Raw genomic sequence first — 15,920 nt, forward strand, 5'->3', positions numbered from 1 at the left:
CCAGCCATATGTCTGCAAGACGTGGAGCATGAGCTTTAGATAGCGATAAGCCAGCTCCCTGGAACTTGCCCGTATTAAAAGATCATCCAAAAGGGATCTAGAGACTAGACTGGAAATCGGCTCGTCTATGCCAGGGACGGCCAGTCTATTTGTAAATTCCGGAGCCAAAGAATAAAGTTTGTCCACAAGGGTGTTAAAACGGCGTATTTGTAACGGGTGAGACCATCGTCCTTGGCCAGTTTAGCAATAGGATCTGGTACAGGAAGGTAGTGCTCCGCTGGTTTGGGGGATTTCAGGACCCTGGCCCCTTTAATAGCGGGAGTGGCAGCTGCAGGTTATGTAGATTGTAGACCAAGGTTGTTCAATACTCTGCGCGCAAGGGGCTGATAATCAGAGGCATCAAACAGACGATAAGATGTATCCTCCTCTTGTTCCGACTGATCACTCCAGTCGTCACCTTCGGCTTGCATAGCATATGGTGGATCCTCACCACAAGAAACGTCATCGACAAACCTGCCTCTGGCAATGTCAAAAGGGTTTGGAGAACATGATGGATCTGCCTCATTGTGTACATAGTGGCTCATATCATCAGGTTGTCTGCAAACACTCCGCTGAGGCATAGCAGTGACCTGTGACTGCGTTTGAGAGAAGAACGACAGCATGTCTTGTAGTTGCGATATGAACTCCTGAGACAGCTGCAGCCCCGGAGCGGGAGATGGTTCCGCTTGTAGAGGCAAAGATATGGGCGGTTCAGCAGGCTGAGAAGATGAATGAGCCCTAGGTGGTAATGTGGGAGGAGGATAGCTGGCTGCTGGCTGGTCAGGAAACCCTGCAAAGTCCTCCTCCGAGGATGTGGCCGGAGAATTAAAAAGATTTGTTAATGGTTCCTGGCCTGCCTCCTCAGAAACCGGGACAGAGACGTAGCGTGCCCGCTTGGTTGTGCTGCGGCTGGATATATGCTTGGTTTTGGCAACTGCTTTGGTGTGCTTGTGCTTGGTTGCCTTAGATTGTTTAGGCTTGGTTGCCTGAGCTGTCACTGGCTGTTCCGCCATCATATTTTTTCGAGGGGGTTCAGTACACGGCCACGGATGGGACAGAATGTACAGACCCAAACAGGCTCAGTACACGGCCACGGATGGGGCAGAATGCACCGGCTCAGATGGCTAAGTACACAGCCATGGATGGGGCAGAATGTACAGTTCAAACAGCCTTGGTACACAGCCACGGATGGGGCAGAATGTACCGTTCAAACAGCCTTGGTACACGGCCACGGATGGGGCAGAATGTACAGTTCCAAATAGGCTTGGTACACGGCCACGGATGGGGCAGAATGTACAATTTCACAGTGCTTCAGTAGTCAGCCTCAGTCAGCAGAATGTACAATTTCAAAGCTCTTCAGTAGTCAGCCTCAGTCAGCAGTTTAAGTTGAGGAGCCTGTGCAGAATTATAGGAAGCCTATCCTGCCACACACACACATAAACGTAGATCCCGCTGTGGGATTTGAACTTGCAAACCTTGGCTCTGCTACCCACAGCTCTTCCCAACTAGGCCCCCCTTCAGAATTGAACAGGCTAAACAGAAAAGGCGGGAAAGAAGGAACAAACAAAATGGTGACCGTTAAAAGAGCGGGAAAAATATACGACCAAAAAGGGCGTAGGGAAGAGAAAGAAGCAATGGCGGACAATGAGGAGCACCAACGAGCTCAAACAGGGCTGACCGGGAAAAACTGTCTCAGCAGAGTGACCTCAAAATACGCTCTACAGCCGCGGGGCTGAGAGGCGCCATTGCGGCTTTAAGGGCAGGTAGGAAATCTCTGCTGATTTTTTTTTAAAAAACATTTTAAACTTTTAATGTGTTTTTATATTGCTACACGTTTATTGTATTTTTGATGTTTCTTGTCTTGTGAACTGCCCAGAGAGCTTCGGCTATGGGGCGGTCTATAAGTTTAATTAATTAATTAATTAATTAATTAATTAAATAAATGAAATAAAGAAGCCTCAGCCACAGGCTCCTAAAGGCCGCCGCGGCTAGATTTAAAATACCGTGGAACGAGCCAGGAGGCTGGGCAGCCCAACTAATATGAGGCTGCTGAAAAGTAAAAGGAGCAGCAGCCGCCGGCTCCTGGGAGGAAAAAATTAAGGGATCCGCTGCGTTTAGAAATGCCGAGGCACGAGCCGGGGGAGGCGGAGCAGCCCAACAACTAAGGGTCCGCTGTAGACAAAAGAAGCCACAGCTGCAGGCTCCTGGGGTAGGCTAGTTGAAAAACCCGAAAAAAGTGGCGGCGCAGAGCAGAAAGCTGCAGCCGCAAGCTCCTGGATTAAAACTGCGTCTGCCGCCTGAGGAAGGGAGAACCGCAGCCGCAGTCTCCCTGAATCGCCGATCAGCTAGGGACTGAAGAAACACGAGAACAACCCCCCAAAGAAATTCCCCAGGAAAGTAGAAGACAAACAAAGAACAGTCAGTCCCACAGACTCTAAGGTAAAAAACAGAGGGAAGGAAACGAATACGAATACACACACAAACCTCCCCACCCTGTCACACAGATACAGAGACTTATCTAGAAGCTACGCTATGAATATATTCGAACTTGCACGGACGAAGGCAAGAATGAACTGGAGAGTGGGAGGGGCCTGATGCCCCTAGTCTTGACTTCAAAACATTCTTGCCTTCGGATGATAGGTGGAGCTATGATACCCGCTTGATGGCAGGCCTCCTGTGGAAAATGGCATTGGCTCTTCATGGTTTCAGGCAGGAGTCTCTCCCAGCCGTATTTGAAGATGCTGGGGATTGAATTTGACGCATCCCAACATGGTGAACCCTTCCCCCCCCCCAAAAAAAATATCCAGAACAGGATAAATCCAAAGTCCTCCTGTACTTGATGCATCTCAGCTCACCAAAAGTGGGAGCCTACTTAGATCAACAAGCAAAACCCCCTCAAATATGGTAGATAAGGGTTTTCATAGGAGGAAAGCATGTGGGGAGCCATGTTCAGGAAGATATAGGCTATTCATTAAGGATCTAGGAATCTTCTCAGCTAATGAGCTGGCAGCCTCCTAGATATACTTGTCTTCTTCCCCAGCTCCCAGCTTGTTAGGATACAACAGTTTAAACAGAATGCTGCACCCACTATCATCTGAAGGCTTCTCTGCAGGTGCCCCATTAATTTTTCACAAAACCTAAGATCTCCGCAGGAACACACAGAAAATCTCTCCTAGGCATTTAGCATAGGGTCAGAACCAGCACCAAGTATGACTGGGCCTTTGGGCATCAGCCTGCAATGGGCCTGCAGCACCACAGAGCCCAACACCAACACTCTTAATACAGGCGGCACAGAGCTTAAATAGCAGCCTGCCCCACCTACCTCTTGTGTCAGTGCATGCACACACCTGCCATTAATCAAGATGGAGGTAGGGGTGTCGGAGCCTTAGGGATGCCTCCATGCCTTTCTTGGTGATGCAGGCATGTGCACGGGGCATGCAGGATATACATGCTGATGCGCTAAAGCAACAGGTAGGTGGGCCGGGGGTCTTATTGAAGCCCACACTACCTATAGGGGGGGTGTTCCTGGGAGCTTCCACTTTGGGATCTGCAGCAGTATCAAGTCACATAACCCAACACTGCTACGGATCACAGAGCAGGAGTGCCATCTTCCCACCCTAAGGAGGGGCCTCTGAGGGCTGCAGGGGCCCTCAGCCAGGGCCCAAACTGGCTGCCTGCTGGCACTGGGCCTGCATAGGGTTGTATCTAGGGCTGTGACCAGATTTAGCTAAGACCCGAGCTAAATCAGACCTATTTGGAAATACTTAGGCATCTCATTAGGATTCAAACAGCCATGGATCACTACAGGTCGGGGTAGATGACCCAGAGCAATCTGTGGCTATCAGAGGGCAGGGCATCAAGCAAGAAGGAGAGCCAGGCCAGGTTGGGGAAACCCTGTGGAAACGCCAAGACCTACCTCAGATCACCTGCCATGTCTTCTGTGAGAAGGTGGGCCCAGGTTCCTGCCTGATGCCCCCACCCAACCCCCGGGAAGGATCCCTCAGCAATTCTGCAGGGTGTAGATAATGGTCCGCAATGGGGTTTCCTTTAGAAAAGCCGTTTGCAGAGCATTACCCACACTGGATCAACCCCTTCCCTCAACAGCTGTTCAACAGAGGGTTTAATTCTGCAGAGTGCTGCAATTCCTGCCCCCCATCAATGCTTCATTGATCCTGGAGGAGGGGAAGCATTGCAACACCCTGCAAAATTCACCCCCATCTCAGTCGGGGGGCAGGGAAGAAGACGAAAGGCTGTATGTTTAATTCAGGTTTTAAAACCCTAATTAAACATTAGCCCCACCCCCGAACTTATTCAGGACTGGATCCCAGGGGGGTCAACCTGACACCTTCCCCCAGAATCAGAGACACAGGGTAGATGGGGGTGCTGTGAACAACCCTAGTTGTATCCAATGAAGTTGTTCCATTCATGCAAGACATCTGCTTGTAGAACAGAGCTTTCCTCTCTCCCCTATCCCTGCACACACACCCAAATCTGCTCTGGTGGGTTGGGGAAAAGCCCAGAACAGATTTTGGGGTGCACAGGGGGAGAAGTTCCACTGCACAAGTGGAAGTCCTTGTGTAAGCAAGACAACTTTTCTGGATACAACCCATAATTCCAATACCACCTATCTTTGAAATAATCTATTTCATCACTACCAAATTAAAATACAAAAAATACGCAGCAGAATTAAAGTGAATGTGATAAAATGGAAATTAATTCTGTACCTCGAAAAACAGGATTACTCTTGGACTTTCTTCAGCGTTTTGAAGAAAATAGTTAAAGCATTCATTGAATATTATTAGCTCCTCCCATTCTGGAAGTGTTGACTTTAATTTTCTAAAATCATAAGGCTGGGTCATAATGGGAAGAATATGTCCCACTTTCTCTTGTTCATAGAAAGATGAAACTGGTCGGCTACTGTATAAAAAACAATAAACTCTGTTGAATCCAAGCATGCTAGACTTTTGGCAAAAAGAGACGTATCTACAATCTCAGTAGGCATTCATGCTACAGGGGGAAAAATGCAATGTTCATTATCTGTGTGTTAGCTGGCTATAATACATCTTATTCCATCTCAAAGTATTCTAGGCATAATATACACAGCCCTGTGAAGTGCAAAGAGAGCTTGAATATCTATTACTCAAAGCAAATGTCACAATACATTAATGCAAGGCACACTTAAAGGAAATAATCTAAATCATTGTCAATTCACTTTGTCTACATTTTCATAAAAATGTGTATTTTTCAATGCTTTGTGCTTAACTATTTTAACCCAGCCTATTTTGTTAAAGCATGACCCTGAGCTGACCCTGAGCTACTTGAGAGGTTTTACATGCGAGAGGAATAGCTTAATCCTATGCATATTTACTTGAAAGTTAAGTTCCACTTAACTGAGTAGTCCTAACAGTAAATCAAGTTTGCTTTTGGGATATAAATTAAGTAATGGGAAAAAAGAGAAGGGAAACTTAAAAAGTCAGTGAAATCACCTATTTTCTTTCTTGACATAAAGCCCAGTTTTCTGATCAATCACATGAATCTTAACCATAGGATGCGATACCATGAGATCAGTTTTAAGTCGATCCGTTCGATGGATGTATACACCTAAAACAAGGCTATCATCAAAAACGAGTTTTGATTCTGGTGAAACATTTCCATCAATCACATGTGATGTGTTCTCATCAGCATTTTCAAAACTTTCTTCTAATGCTAGGAACGGAAGGAAGATTGCCACAAGTGAGAGTAAAATACAGTACTATCAAAACTGAATTGCACAAACATTGCAGTTAACAAGCTCAATTAGTTCTACTGTATATATAATGTGTTATTATAATCCATTCAGCATGTTCAACTGCATATTTATTTCTATCACTGCATATGTTATTGAACAAAACTATGCATTTATTATCATCATCATCATCTATATCCTGCCCAGGACGGTAATAAATTCTTTTCCATATGAGGCATATGGTCTATTTAAGATTTCTTTCAAAATGCACTTACAGCCATCTGATATGCTATGAAACAGCCTCCAATTAGTATGTGTAACATTACTCTTTATACATAAACGTAACAATAAACAGAACTGTAGCGGGGGGGGGGGGGGAGAATACTTCCAGAAGATGTAGCTAAGATTTCCCTTGAGCAGGAATTTTTACATCTCTGGTGCACGCTTCTCATTCCAAATGCATGTTCCAATTGATCAAAAGAATACACTATTTCCATAAATTGTTATTCACACATAGCAGGGCCATTCCTCAACAGGGCCATTCCTTACGAACCGGCTCGTACACTACAGTCTACTACGAAGGCCCTCCTCCAGGTCCCGACCCATAGGGAGGCCCGGAGGGTAGTAACAAGATCTAGGGCCTTCTCAGTGGTGGCCCCCAAACTGTGGAATAGTCTCCCCGAGGAGGTACGCCTGGCGCTGACACTATTATCCTTTCGGCGCCAGGTTAAAACCTTTCTCTTCTCTGAGGCATTTTAATTTAAGTTATTTATGTAAATGCTGTAATTTCTATTTTAGATGGTGTATTTTTATATTTGTTATACTGACTTTTAATTTTATTATTGTATATGTTGCTATGTTTGCCGCCCAGAGAGCTGTTTGCTAGTCGGGCGGGATATAAGCTGAATAAATAAAATAAATAAATAAACATATGAGCCAGTCACTATTCAGATTTTTTAAATAAAATAAATGGGATATAAGGCCATTTCACTCATCCTTTATGCTCACAATCCAATTTTCACTCTAATTAGATTGCATGATGCTTACAGCCTATGGTTCAGGAGTACAAACTATTATTTTGCATGCTACAAGTCAACACAGGTTTGGAAGGCTCGCTTGTGCACAATCAGTGTGGATCACATATAGAAAAGTTCAGATCTTTTTGCTACAAGGATGGTGCAATTTGGGCAACAACAAGCACATATTGTAGTCACAGAAACTGGGCCCTGCATTCATATGCACATGTGGGGGGGGGTTGGATTCTAGCCACACAAACCTTTTTTGGGTTTTTTTACTTTCTTTCCTTTAGATTTCTGTTTTTCAATATCCTCCTCCAGCTCCTGTTCCTTCGGTAACACATCATCCGTTGTTGATTTTGATATGAGTGGTCTTTCCAATGATCTCTTTTTGCCGGTATTTTCTTCCTCTGGGTCATTCTGTAGTTCAGAGAGGGACATTGCACTGCAATGAAGTAAGCCCCATTGTTAAACAAGTGTATGCATGCATACATACACACACATCTGAACTTGCCAAGGTAATGATTACAGCCTGCCAGAGGTACAAGCAAGGAACATTTTGCCTCCCACAACCAGCCAAGATTAAGTTTAAAAGTCAGCCACGGGGAATCTTGGACCCATCTGTCTAATTAGGCCCAGAACAGGTCCCAATTTGGCCTGCAATGCCGTTCCTTCAAAACCACACCCACCTGCCCCAAATCTGATGTCAAAGTTATTGCCAAGTGCGGACCAAGGACAGACATGGATGTCAATGGACAATCACGAGCCTTAGAGTGCACTCCAGGTTTTTCATTAGCAAAGGAGGCTTGCTGTCAGCTGACTGGTGGTGAGAACATGCCAGCTGATGTCGACTGTGCTACTGATTTCCCCATCAGGCTCTCTGTGGCACAGATGACTTTATAGAAAGCAAAGCTTTAAGTTAATGTTTACACACAACAGAGTTCTCCATGGGGAATTCAGTAACACATCTTATCTCAGCAGAAAGAGGAGCTTGAAGTCAATGCCTATCAGCTCATAGGGAAGGAGCTGATCCCAGTGAGCTACTGAGTTCCATGTGGGGAACAGAAAATCCCAACAGAAAGTGGAGTCAGTGCTCATCAGCTGATTAGCCATAACTTCCAGCCTGCTGGAATCAGCTTGGTTTTTCCTTTGTACTGGGGCCCACTGGCTAGATCCACTTCCCCATACCTGGTTTAGGTGGAGGAGAAAGAGGTAATGTAAATTTAAGACAGGGTCAACACATTGGAAGTGCACTGCTTCCACTCCTAGAATTAGCAGCAACAACTCATTGCTTCCCTGAGACGCAGAAAGTAACTTTACACAGAGGGAGAAGAAATGGTGTACTGATCATCTGTTTTCAGATGCAGTAACACCATGACATTTTCTCTTATAAAATCGTATGTCCAGGTGAAAAAAAAGCCACAGAACTCTTTCCATCTCAACAACAAGAAAAATCAAACATTTAAGATTTAAATCCACACCAATTTACTATTTGCCACTATACCTCGTTTGAGCTTCAGATACAACCGATACATCTTTTTTCTTTTTCTTCTTTTTGCTCACTTCATTATTCACTACCACTTCTTGGCTTTGAACATTGGCGGTGAATTCAGACATCTGTTCTTTAAGTTTCTTTTTTATTTTCTTCTTAATTGCATTTGCTTCTTCCTCGGCCACTTGCTGCTCATAGGCTTGAATTAACTGTTCTTCCTCATCTAATTCAGATCTCTCTCTCATTCCATTCAAGGCCCTTTTTATGTTGCTCTCCCCTTTTTGATGAAGTGCATCTGCCTGCAATAAACTTTTTGTTTTTTTCTTTGAAAAAACATGAATCTGTTTTTCAAAACCGTCCAACTTAGTTTCCCACAGGTTTTCTTCCTCATTAAGTTGTCCGTGTAACACTGTCTTTTTCTTCTTCTTGTTAGACGTTGCATGCTTGCTTTCCTCTTCACTAACGACATTTTTTATTTTTTCTGCAACCGAAGATTTGTCTCCGAGTTTGTTTTTTGTAAACTGTGGACTCGTTTCCTCTGGGTTATAAGCGTTGCTTATAATTACCTCATCATTTTCACTTTCTTTGGTAAGATCAAGATGATCTTTGAATGTCTCGAGCTACAATCAAAACAAAAACACTGAAAAGTCATCTACCTATATATAATTATTATAATATTAATATTTTGGTTTTAGTTTTATTGTGTGAACTGAAAGTTTAAATGCGTCTTAATTGTTTTAGGTAGCAACCAACAGATGGAATTCATATGAAACATGAAAAAGTATAGATTTGAGCAAGCTTCTAATGTGTTCTTCAAAGTTTAAAGCCCTCAGCTGTATTCTAGTATCTTTGGAAAATTGTTCTGCCAACATGGCAATATTGCACATTTTTAAAATATGAGTTGAAACAGAATTAAGTAACATGTCAACTTGAAATGTAACACAAATATTACTGGGGGGTGGGGTGGAGGGTATAATTGACTACAGATCTAGTGTCACTGAAATAATGTTTAACAAAACGTGCTCATGATAGTAACCAAGATATTTTAAAAGTTCTGTTTACTAACAATTTGTTTAAAGAGTTATATCCAGATTGTAATTAGGTCATGAAATTAGTGTAAATGTTTTTGCACTATGACATGGCAATTCAGATATACTTTTGAGAGCGAACTGAAGGCATGAAAAACTAAACTTCAGACTCTACCAAAGAATCTCTCCCAAGACAGCTGAGAAACATGAATTTTGAAGAGGTGTACAGCTTTTTTCTATAAAAGGTTTGCATCTTCTTTTATGTAGACTTCTTAGAAATTGTTTACTCACACTTGCCTCCCATTGCTTGGATAACTATCTTCCTAAGTTCCCTTCTCTCTGCACCAACCTCAAGCACATATTGGACCTTTAGGTTTCCACATTCAAAGTGGATGAATGCACTCTGTTGCACCAGCACAACAAATCCATAAAAAAAAAAAAGACTTTTTACAGTTTGGAAAGTGACAGGGAAATGCATTGGAAAGTATGGGATGAACAAATGACTAACAGGAAGGTGTGTAAACACCCCACGAGTAAATCAGGATGAACACTGGGTAAGTGCTCACTGCTGTATAGCCACCCCATAAACAAACTGGAACAAATTCTCAGTAAATGCTGCATATAATCTAACTTCTGGGTAAGCTTTCTGCCAGCAAATAAGAATGAATGCTCAATAAAGAGGTCATCTGGAGGGGCCCTCTAATTCCTTTTGATATTCCTCCCTCAGTTCCTCTACTATTTTCCTCAACAAACTCAAATACATCTCTTCTTTGAGCTGCTCTAGACAGCCACACAACTGCTGAAAGTACTCTAGTGTTTCCTGAACCAAATGTATAGAGTGTGGATGAGACACACAGAAGTTTAAATATCTGTGTAAACTACTAGCACTCAATCTTTTTTCTCAATATAGGCATTAACAACACAAGGTGTCTGTCTAATGTTTACAGAACCTCCTTCATGTAGGAAAAAGGATGAAATGGTATAATGATTGAGCACTAATTACAGAAACAGCAGTCATGAATATGAAGGCTGTGCTCTTCTATATCATGAAAGAGATTGAAATGATGGTGTTTGCGAGTACCTGTGAAACCTTAAGGCTCCACCAATATATTTTCTTCAAAAAGAAGCTAAGGCTTCGTTCAAACATGTGGTTTATTAGTTTTACTGAATATAGTGATAGAGCTTCTGTCCCAATTTGTAATGTTACTTTCATGCTGCAGTGCCTGTTGCATTATGAAGCTGTGGCTTTTTGCTCAATAAATTGCCTTGTGCTAAATTTAATTCATCCCAGTGGGCATGGTGTGACACAACAATGAACATCACCGGACATCCTCCACCCTTTCCATACATACGCATTTCTATTTCCCTATTATTCACCCATGAAAATGGCAGGAAAAAAACTATTCCGGTATATCACCCCAAATTTCATCCCTTTACTCCCGCGATTTTCTAGGTTAATAGGGTTGCAAATGGATTTTTTCTGGAAGCAATTAACATGGAAACTAGTGCTAAACTTCCACTATATTCTGCTAAATTTTCAGAAATACCTTTTACATTGTATGAAAGATAAAATGCGTAAATTATCAGATAAGGAAACATTGGGAAAATGGAACAAACTGCTGTCTGAATACAGCCTAACTGCTAAGAACACTCCAAATTCCTTCACTCTTCTTAAGGAACTGAGTTTGAAAAAGCCCCCCCTCCCCAAAGCTGTCTGCCACACAGAAGTTTCAGAGAGCATTCAACTCACCACAATATTCTCTGGAATGTCTAGTGCTTTCTTCTTTAATTTCTTTTTATCAGTTAGGCCAGCATGGTTCCTGAATATCTCTTCAAAGCGAACCTTCGTTTTTGCCTTGGCCTCACTCTCCACTGGAAAGGTTAAACAACATTTTCATAACTTTCAATTAATTTATTATACCAAAATGGTTATCACAATACAACGATCCTCTTCCAGACATTTTAACCTAGTACAGGGGTTGCCACATGGCACCCATAGACACATATGTGCCCAAAGATATCTTCCCTAGAGCCCACAGGGTGCTGAAATTAGGCTTGAAAGATTCATTCTATTGTCACCAATAGAAAAGGTTGTGGTATATGCTTGGTTGTGGTGCCCACAATAGTGTCTCCTGTTTGCAGATGTGCCTATGGGCCCAAAAATGTTGGTAATCCCTGCTAACATGTTGCCACAACTCCTGCTAGACACAGAAAGCAAGAGCAAATATCCTGTTTCCAGTTTGCAAGACCTCACTGCAAAAAGGCAGAGCGCAGATCGGCAAAGTGGCCCAGGTCTGCAATGCTGAAAATTATATTGCGTTATCAGTGTGGTGAAGTGGTTAAGGTGCTGGACTACAACCTGGGACACCACACAGCCATGAAGCTCACTGGATGACCTTGGGCCAGTCACTGCCTCTCAGCCTCAGAGGAAGGCAATGGTAAACCACCTCTGAATACCGCTTACCATGAAAACCCTATTCATAGGGTCACCCATAAGTCGGAATCGACTTGAAGGCAGTCCATTTTTCCAATAAGAACACTTATTTTAACAGATAAAATTTAACAGTAAAAAATAGCTAAAGTTTAACAGTAAAAAACAGTAAACAATGTATACTATGACAACAGTTAAAAATACTGCAAAATATACACTACATAAAAGTTCACACCTGCTAGCATTTTCATGTCTCTGATAAGCAACTCAACACATTTCACTTTTCTTCATTCTGCTCTTCATTCTGCATACAGAAATAGAATATGTTACAGGATGCTGCTGCTAAGACAGCTGTCAATGAACAATTAAACACAAACTATTAAAACACAATACAGAAAGGTTTTGAAGGCTTTCTAATTTGGGCTGATATCCAATGGTTACTGTCCACTGGAACAGGAAAAGAGGCAATTTTCTGTAATCCCCCTCCCCACAATGATGCTCCACATCCTCTATATGTGCACTACAAGGTTAGGGGCCCCACTGGAAGAGATTTAGAAGGAGGGGGAAATTGCTGAAAACTGCCTGCCTCCATTCTACTAACAGATTCCCTTCCATCAGCAGACACTCGTAATTGGACATTATATTGTTTGAACTCTCAGCCACCCAAGACTTTCCATCATATACCATCACTTTACATTAGGGATGAAACAAGTGCTTCATTTCATCAACAGCTATCCTAGGCTAAGTTCCAAAAGACTCTTCAATTAGTTTTTCCACAGACTCAGTTTTGTTAAGAGCAAGTTTCTTGAACAGCAGACCACTATGCTATGTGGCAAAGACTTACATAACAGGGGGGTTGCAAAAGTTCACTATATTAATCTAAAAAGCCCTGAACTAGGGTTACCAGGTCTCTGGTTTTCGGCCGGAGTCTCTGGTTTTTGGGGGTCCCCTCCAGTTCTCCGGCTAGCACCCCTTAATCTCCAGACTCTCAGCTTTAATTTAAAAAAAAAAAAGTTTCTAGGTGGTCTGGTTCCCGAGATATACACCAAAATGTCAACCACCACCCCACACAACTGTTAAATCTGTTTTACAGATCTTTATAACAGCTCCTAGCTCTAACTACAACTCCCATCAGCCCAATCCAGTGGCCATGCTGGCTGGGGCTGATGGGAGTTGTAGTTTTAAAAAAGTAATTTTTCCAAGCTCTGGCTCTAACCCCGCCCTTTCAGGATTGTAGCCAATAAATGAAGCCAGGGTTGTGACTTGTTGATCGAGGCATGCCTAGGCTTAATTTCAACGTCAGAAAATGGTGGCTTTGAGATTTTGCAGTTTGCATAAGTAATATGGCTGAACGTGTTTTTTTCTCTTGTGTGCAAGAGACAGAGCCTGGGCTATGAAATATGAAAGTATTTAATCCAATACTTGCTTTCCATGTACCTAGAGTAAACCCCATTGAACTCCATTAGGACTTACTTTTGAGCAGACATGGTTAGGAGTGTGCTGTAAATTAATGGGACTTTTGAGTAAACATAGCACAGACTTGTTTGTGTTGTAAATCTTTCTCTCCCCCTCCAATCCTATTTTTAAAGCAATTACGCAATTTTTAAAGCAATTATTTTTGATTTATCAAAGGCTGTGGCACCCTGTGCTGAAAATTTAATGCAGCAATAATTCAAACTGTATATAAATTAGTTCACTTTATCTAATAAATGTTGAATATGGCACCCCATTACAAACCATCTAATCTTCAACCATCAGAAGCCAACCCGTATATAAATTTTACATACAGGAAAAAATAAGGAAATGGGGGTGTGCACCCCAAAATCTGCTCTGGGCCAGGACAAATCATACACCCCAGGAAAGGGGAGGGTGTCCTCTATGAGATGCCACTGTGTCCTGCCTGGCCCAGAGCTTCTGCTAGGCGCAGGGCATGAATAAGGGCAACTATGGAAAACCAAACCAGAGCAAAACATACAGGAAAAAATAAGGAAAAAAGGGTGTATGATTTGTCCTGTCCCAGAGCAGATTTTTGAGTGGGCACCCTCAGTTCCTTATTTCTTCCTGTATGTTTTTCTCTGCTTTGGTTTTGCATAGATGCCCTTATCCGTGCCCTGCACATAGCAGAAGCTCTGGGCCAGGCGGGACACAGTGGCATCTCGTAGAGGGCATCCTCCCCTTTCCTGGGGTGTATGATTTGTCCTGGCCCAGAGCAGATTTTGGGGTGGGCACCCCCAGTTCCTTATTTTTTCCTGCACATTTTTCTCTGGTTTGGTTTTGCATAGATGCCCTCATTCATGCCCGGTGCCTAGCAGAAGCTCTGGGCCAGACAGGACGCAGTGGCATCTCGTAGAGGGCACCCTCCCCTTTCCTGGGGTGTATGATTTGTCCTGGCCCAGAGCAGATTTTGGGGTGGGCACCCCCAGTTCCTTATTTTTTCTTGTATGTTTTTCTCCACTTTGGTTTTGCATAGATGCCCTCCACCGTGCCCTGCACGTGCAGGACGAAGTGGCATCTCGTAGAGAACACCCTCCCCTTTCCTGGGGTGTATGATTTGTCCTGGCCCAGAGCAAATTTTGGGGTGGGCACCCCCAGTTACTTATTATTTATGATTTTATGACATCATTATGTATTTATAATATCAGAAGCCTGACGATTTTGATTGTATAAATGTATTGTTATTCTTGACGGGGAGAGTCCCCTGATCACAGTGATATAACATACAGGGTACCCCAACATATAGTTTGGGGTTCAAAGGCATGTTAAGTTTGGCTTGAAGTTGCTGTAGCTGTCAACTTTTCTTCTTTTCCAGCGTTTTGAACTTTCAAGCAAATAAGGAACTGGGAACTAGGAACCGTGAACTAGGAAACAACTTCAGCGTCGTTCATAAAGCTTAGTATCTTTAACAAACTGCCACATTAACCATGTCCCAGAGACTCTTATCTCGAAGAGCCGGGAGGGCGCTTCCCTTTCACGAGCTGAGGAACAGCTCCGTCCACTGTGCGCGTGTACATTCTAGCCCAGCCAATAACGGAGAACCTCAAGCAGCAGAATCATTCAGCTCTGCTTTTAGAATTGCGCCCGCCCACATCATGCGCCTTCTCCTAATAGGACCTCATTCTGCCATGGGGAACCACGGGAGTTGTAGTCTGCTGATGTTGCCCACGGGTGCCCAGACGAGCGCATCCTAGAGCCATCCTCCTTTCTCTCGCCGGCTTTACTACGTCAGTCTTCTCACCTCAGGTTTCTCCATTAACAACGGCCAGGGCGATGCCTGCGCTTGTTCTAACGGAGATGAAGGGAAAGCAAAGACTGACGGTTGCTTTGTGGGCGGGCCGGCTGGGGCTCTGAGGTGTCCTTTAGCTTTTGAGCGAGTGGGGCAGGCACACAAAGGGGGGGGAGCGCACTAAGTTGCCGGGAGTTGAACCAGCCTCTACGGAGCTCGTCCCGCTCAAGCTTGACGATGGCCGCCGGCTACGAAGCCTTCTGGCCGAAGTAAGCATCGGCCCGTAAGCGCCTCTCTCTGATTCATAACAGCTTTGGAGGAGCAATAACCACCTGAAGTAGTTCGTTTTTCTTGGCTGGAATACCGGCCGCTCTTTCCCCTTGGCCGCCCCTTGAGCGACACAGCGCCGACAAAGCGGTCACTGCCACTTACGTTTTTTTGCTGGGGTGGGTGGGCTTGCTCCGCCGCCCTCCCAATCTGTCACGCAGCCAGTGCCCAGAATCCTGCTAGGAACCCAGTAAGAAGAAGGGGGGGGAGAAGAGACTAACTTGTCTTCCGATTGCTCCACTCTGTCAAACCCTGCAGCTACTGCCTCCTCCGACACTTCTGGCTGTATGTGATGCCTTCGCCTTCACCCTCCGGGTCAATTGGTCTTCCCTTTCATTCTGTTTTTCATCTCTTTCCCCCCTCTCTTGTCCAAATGGTTTCGCCTCAAACAAGCTAGTAGCTGCCAAGGAAACAACGCTCTCCAATGTGCGCGCATGTGCAGATGACATGGGGAAGAAAAGCTCGGGGTGTCTGGTGCGCAAGTCCTGGAGAGAGCAATTGCTCTGTCTTTTCTTTTTTTAACCAAATATAAGTACTACTCCCATTGCGTTCAAGGGCGTCCGCAAGGAAGGAATGCTAAATGTAATGGTGGGTGGAGGGGGGTTGCCAATAACATACACCTCCCCTCCCATATTTCTG

At 43.9% G+C, this 15,920-nt stretch overlaps 1 protein-coding gene across 7 annotated transcripts in view; it reads right to left on the minus strand.

Annotated features, from left to right (window-relative positions):
• AHI1 (Abelson helper integration site 1) overlaps positions 1-15,687 on the minus strand; it is a 138,729-nt gene extending 123,042 nt beyond the window's left edge. For 3 of the 7 annotated variants that reach the window (XM_061623925.1, XM_061623920.1, XM_061623926.1), the window contains exons 1-7: positions 15,387-15,687; positions 11,967-12,035; positions 11,051-11,172; positions 8,285-8,892; positions 7,041-7,225; positions 5,526-5,745; positions 4,764-4,956 (exon numbers count right to left, since the gene is read on the minus strand). In XM_061623925.1, the coding sequence (XP_061479909.1) occupies positions 4,764-4,956; positions 5,526-5,745; positions 7,041-7,225; positions 8,285-8,892; positions 11,051-11,172; positions 11,967-11,982 (1,344 nt within the window). In that variant the 5' untranslated portion in view covers positions 11,983-12,035; positions 15,387-15,687. The other 4 variants (XM_061623921.1, XM_061623924.1, XM_061623922.1 and 1 more) reach the window with 4 other exon arrangements.
• Between the last annotated feature and the right edge of the window lie 233 nt (positions 15,688-15,920).

The sequence above is a fragment of the Rhineura floridana genome, chromosome 4 (genome assembly GCF_030035675.1).
Source record: "Rhineura floridana isolate rRhiFlo1 chromosome 4, rRhiFlo1.hap2, whole genome shotgun sequence".
NCBI classification, from domain to species: Eukaryota; Metazoa; Chordata; class Lepidosauria; order Squamata; family Rhineuridae; genus Rhineura; species Rhineura floridana.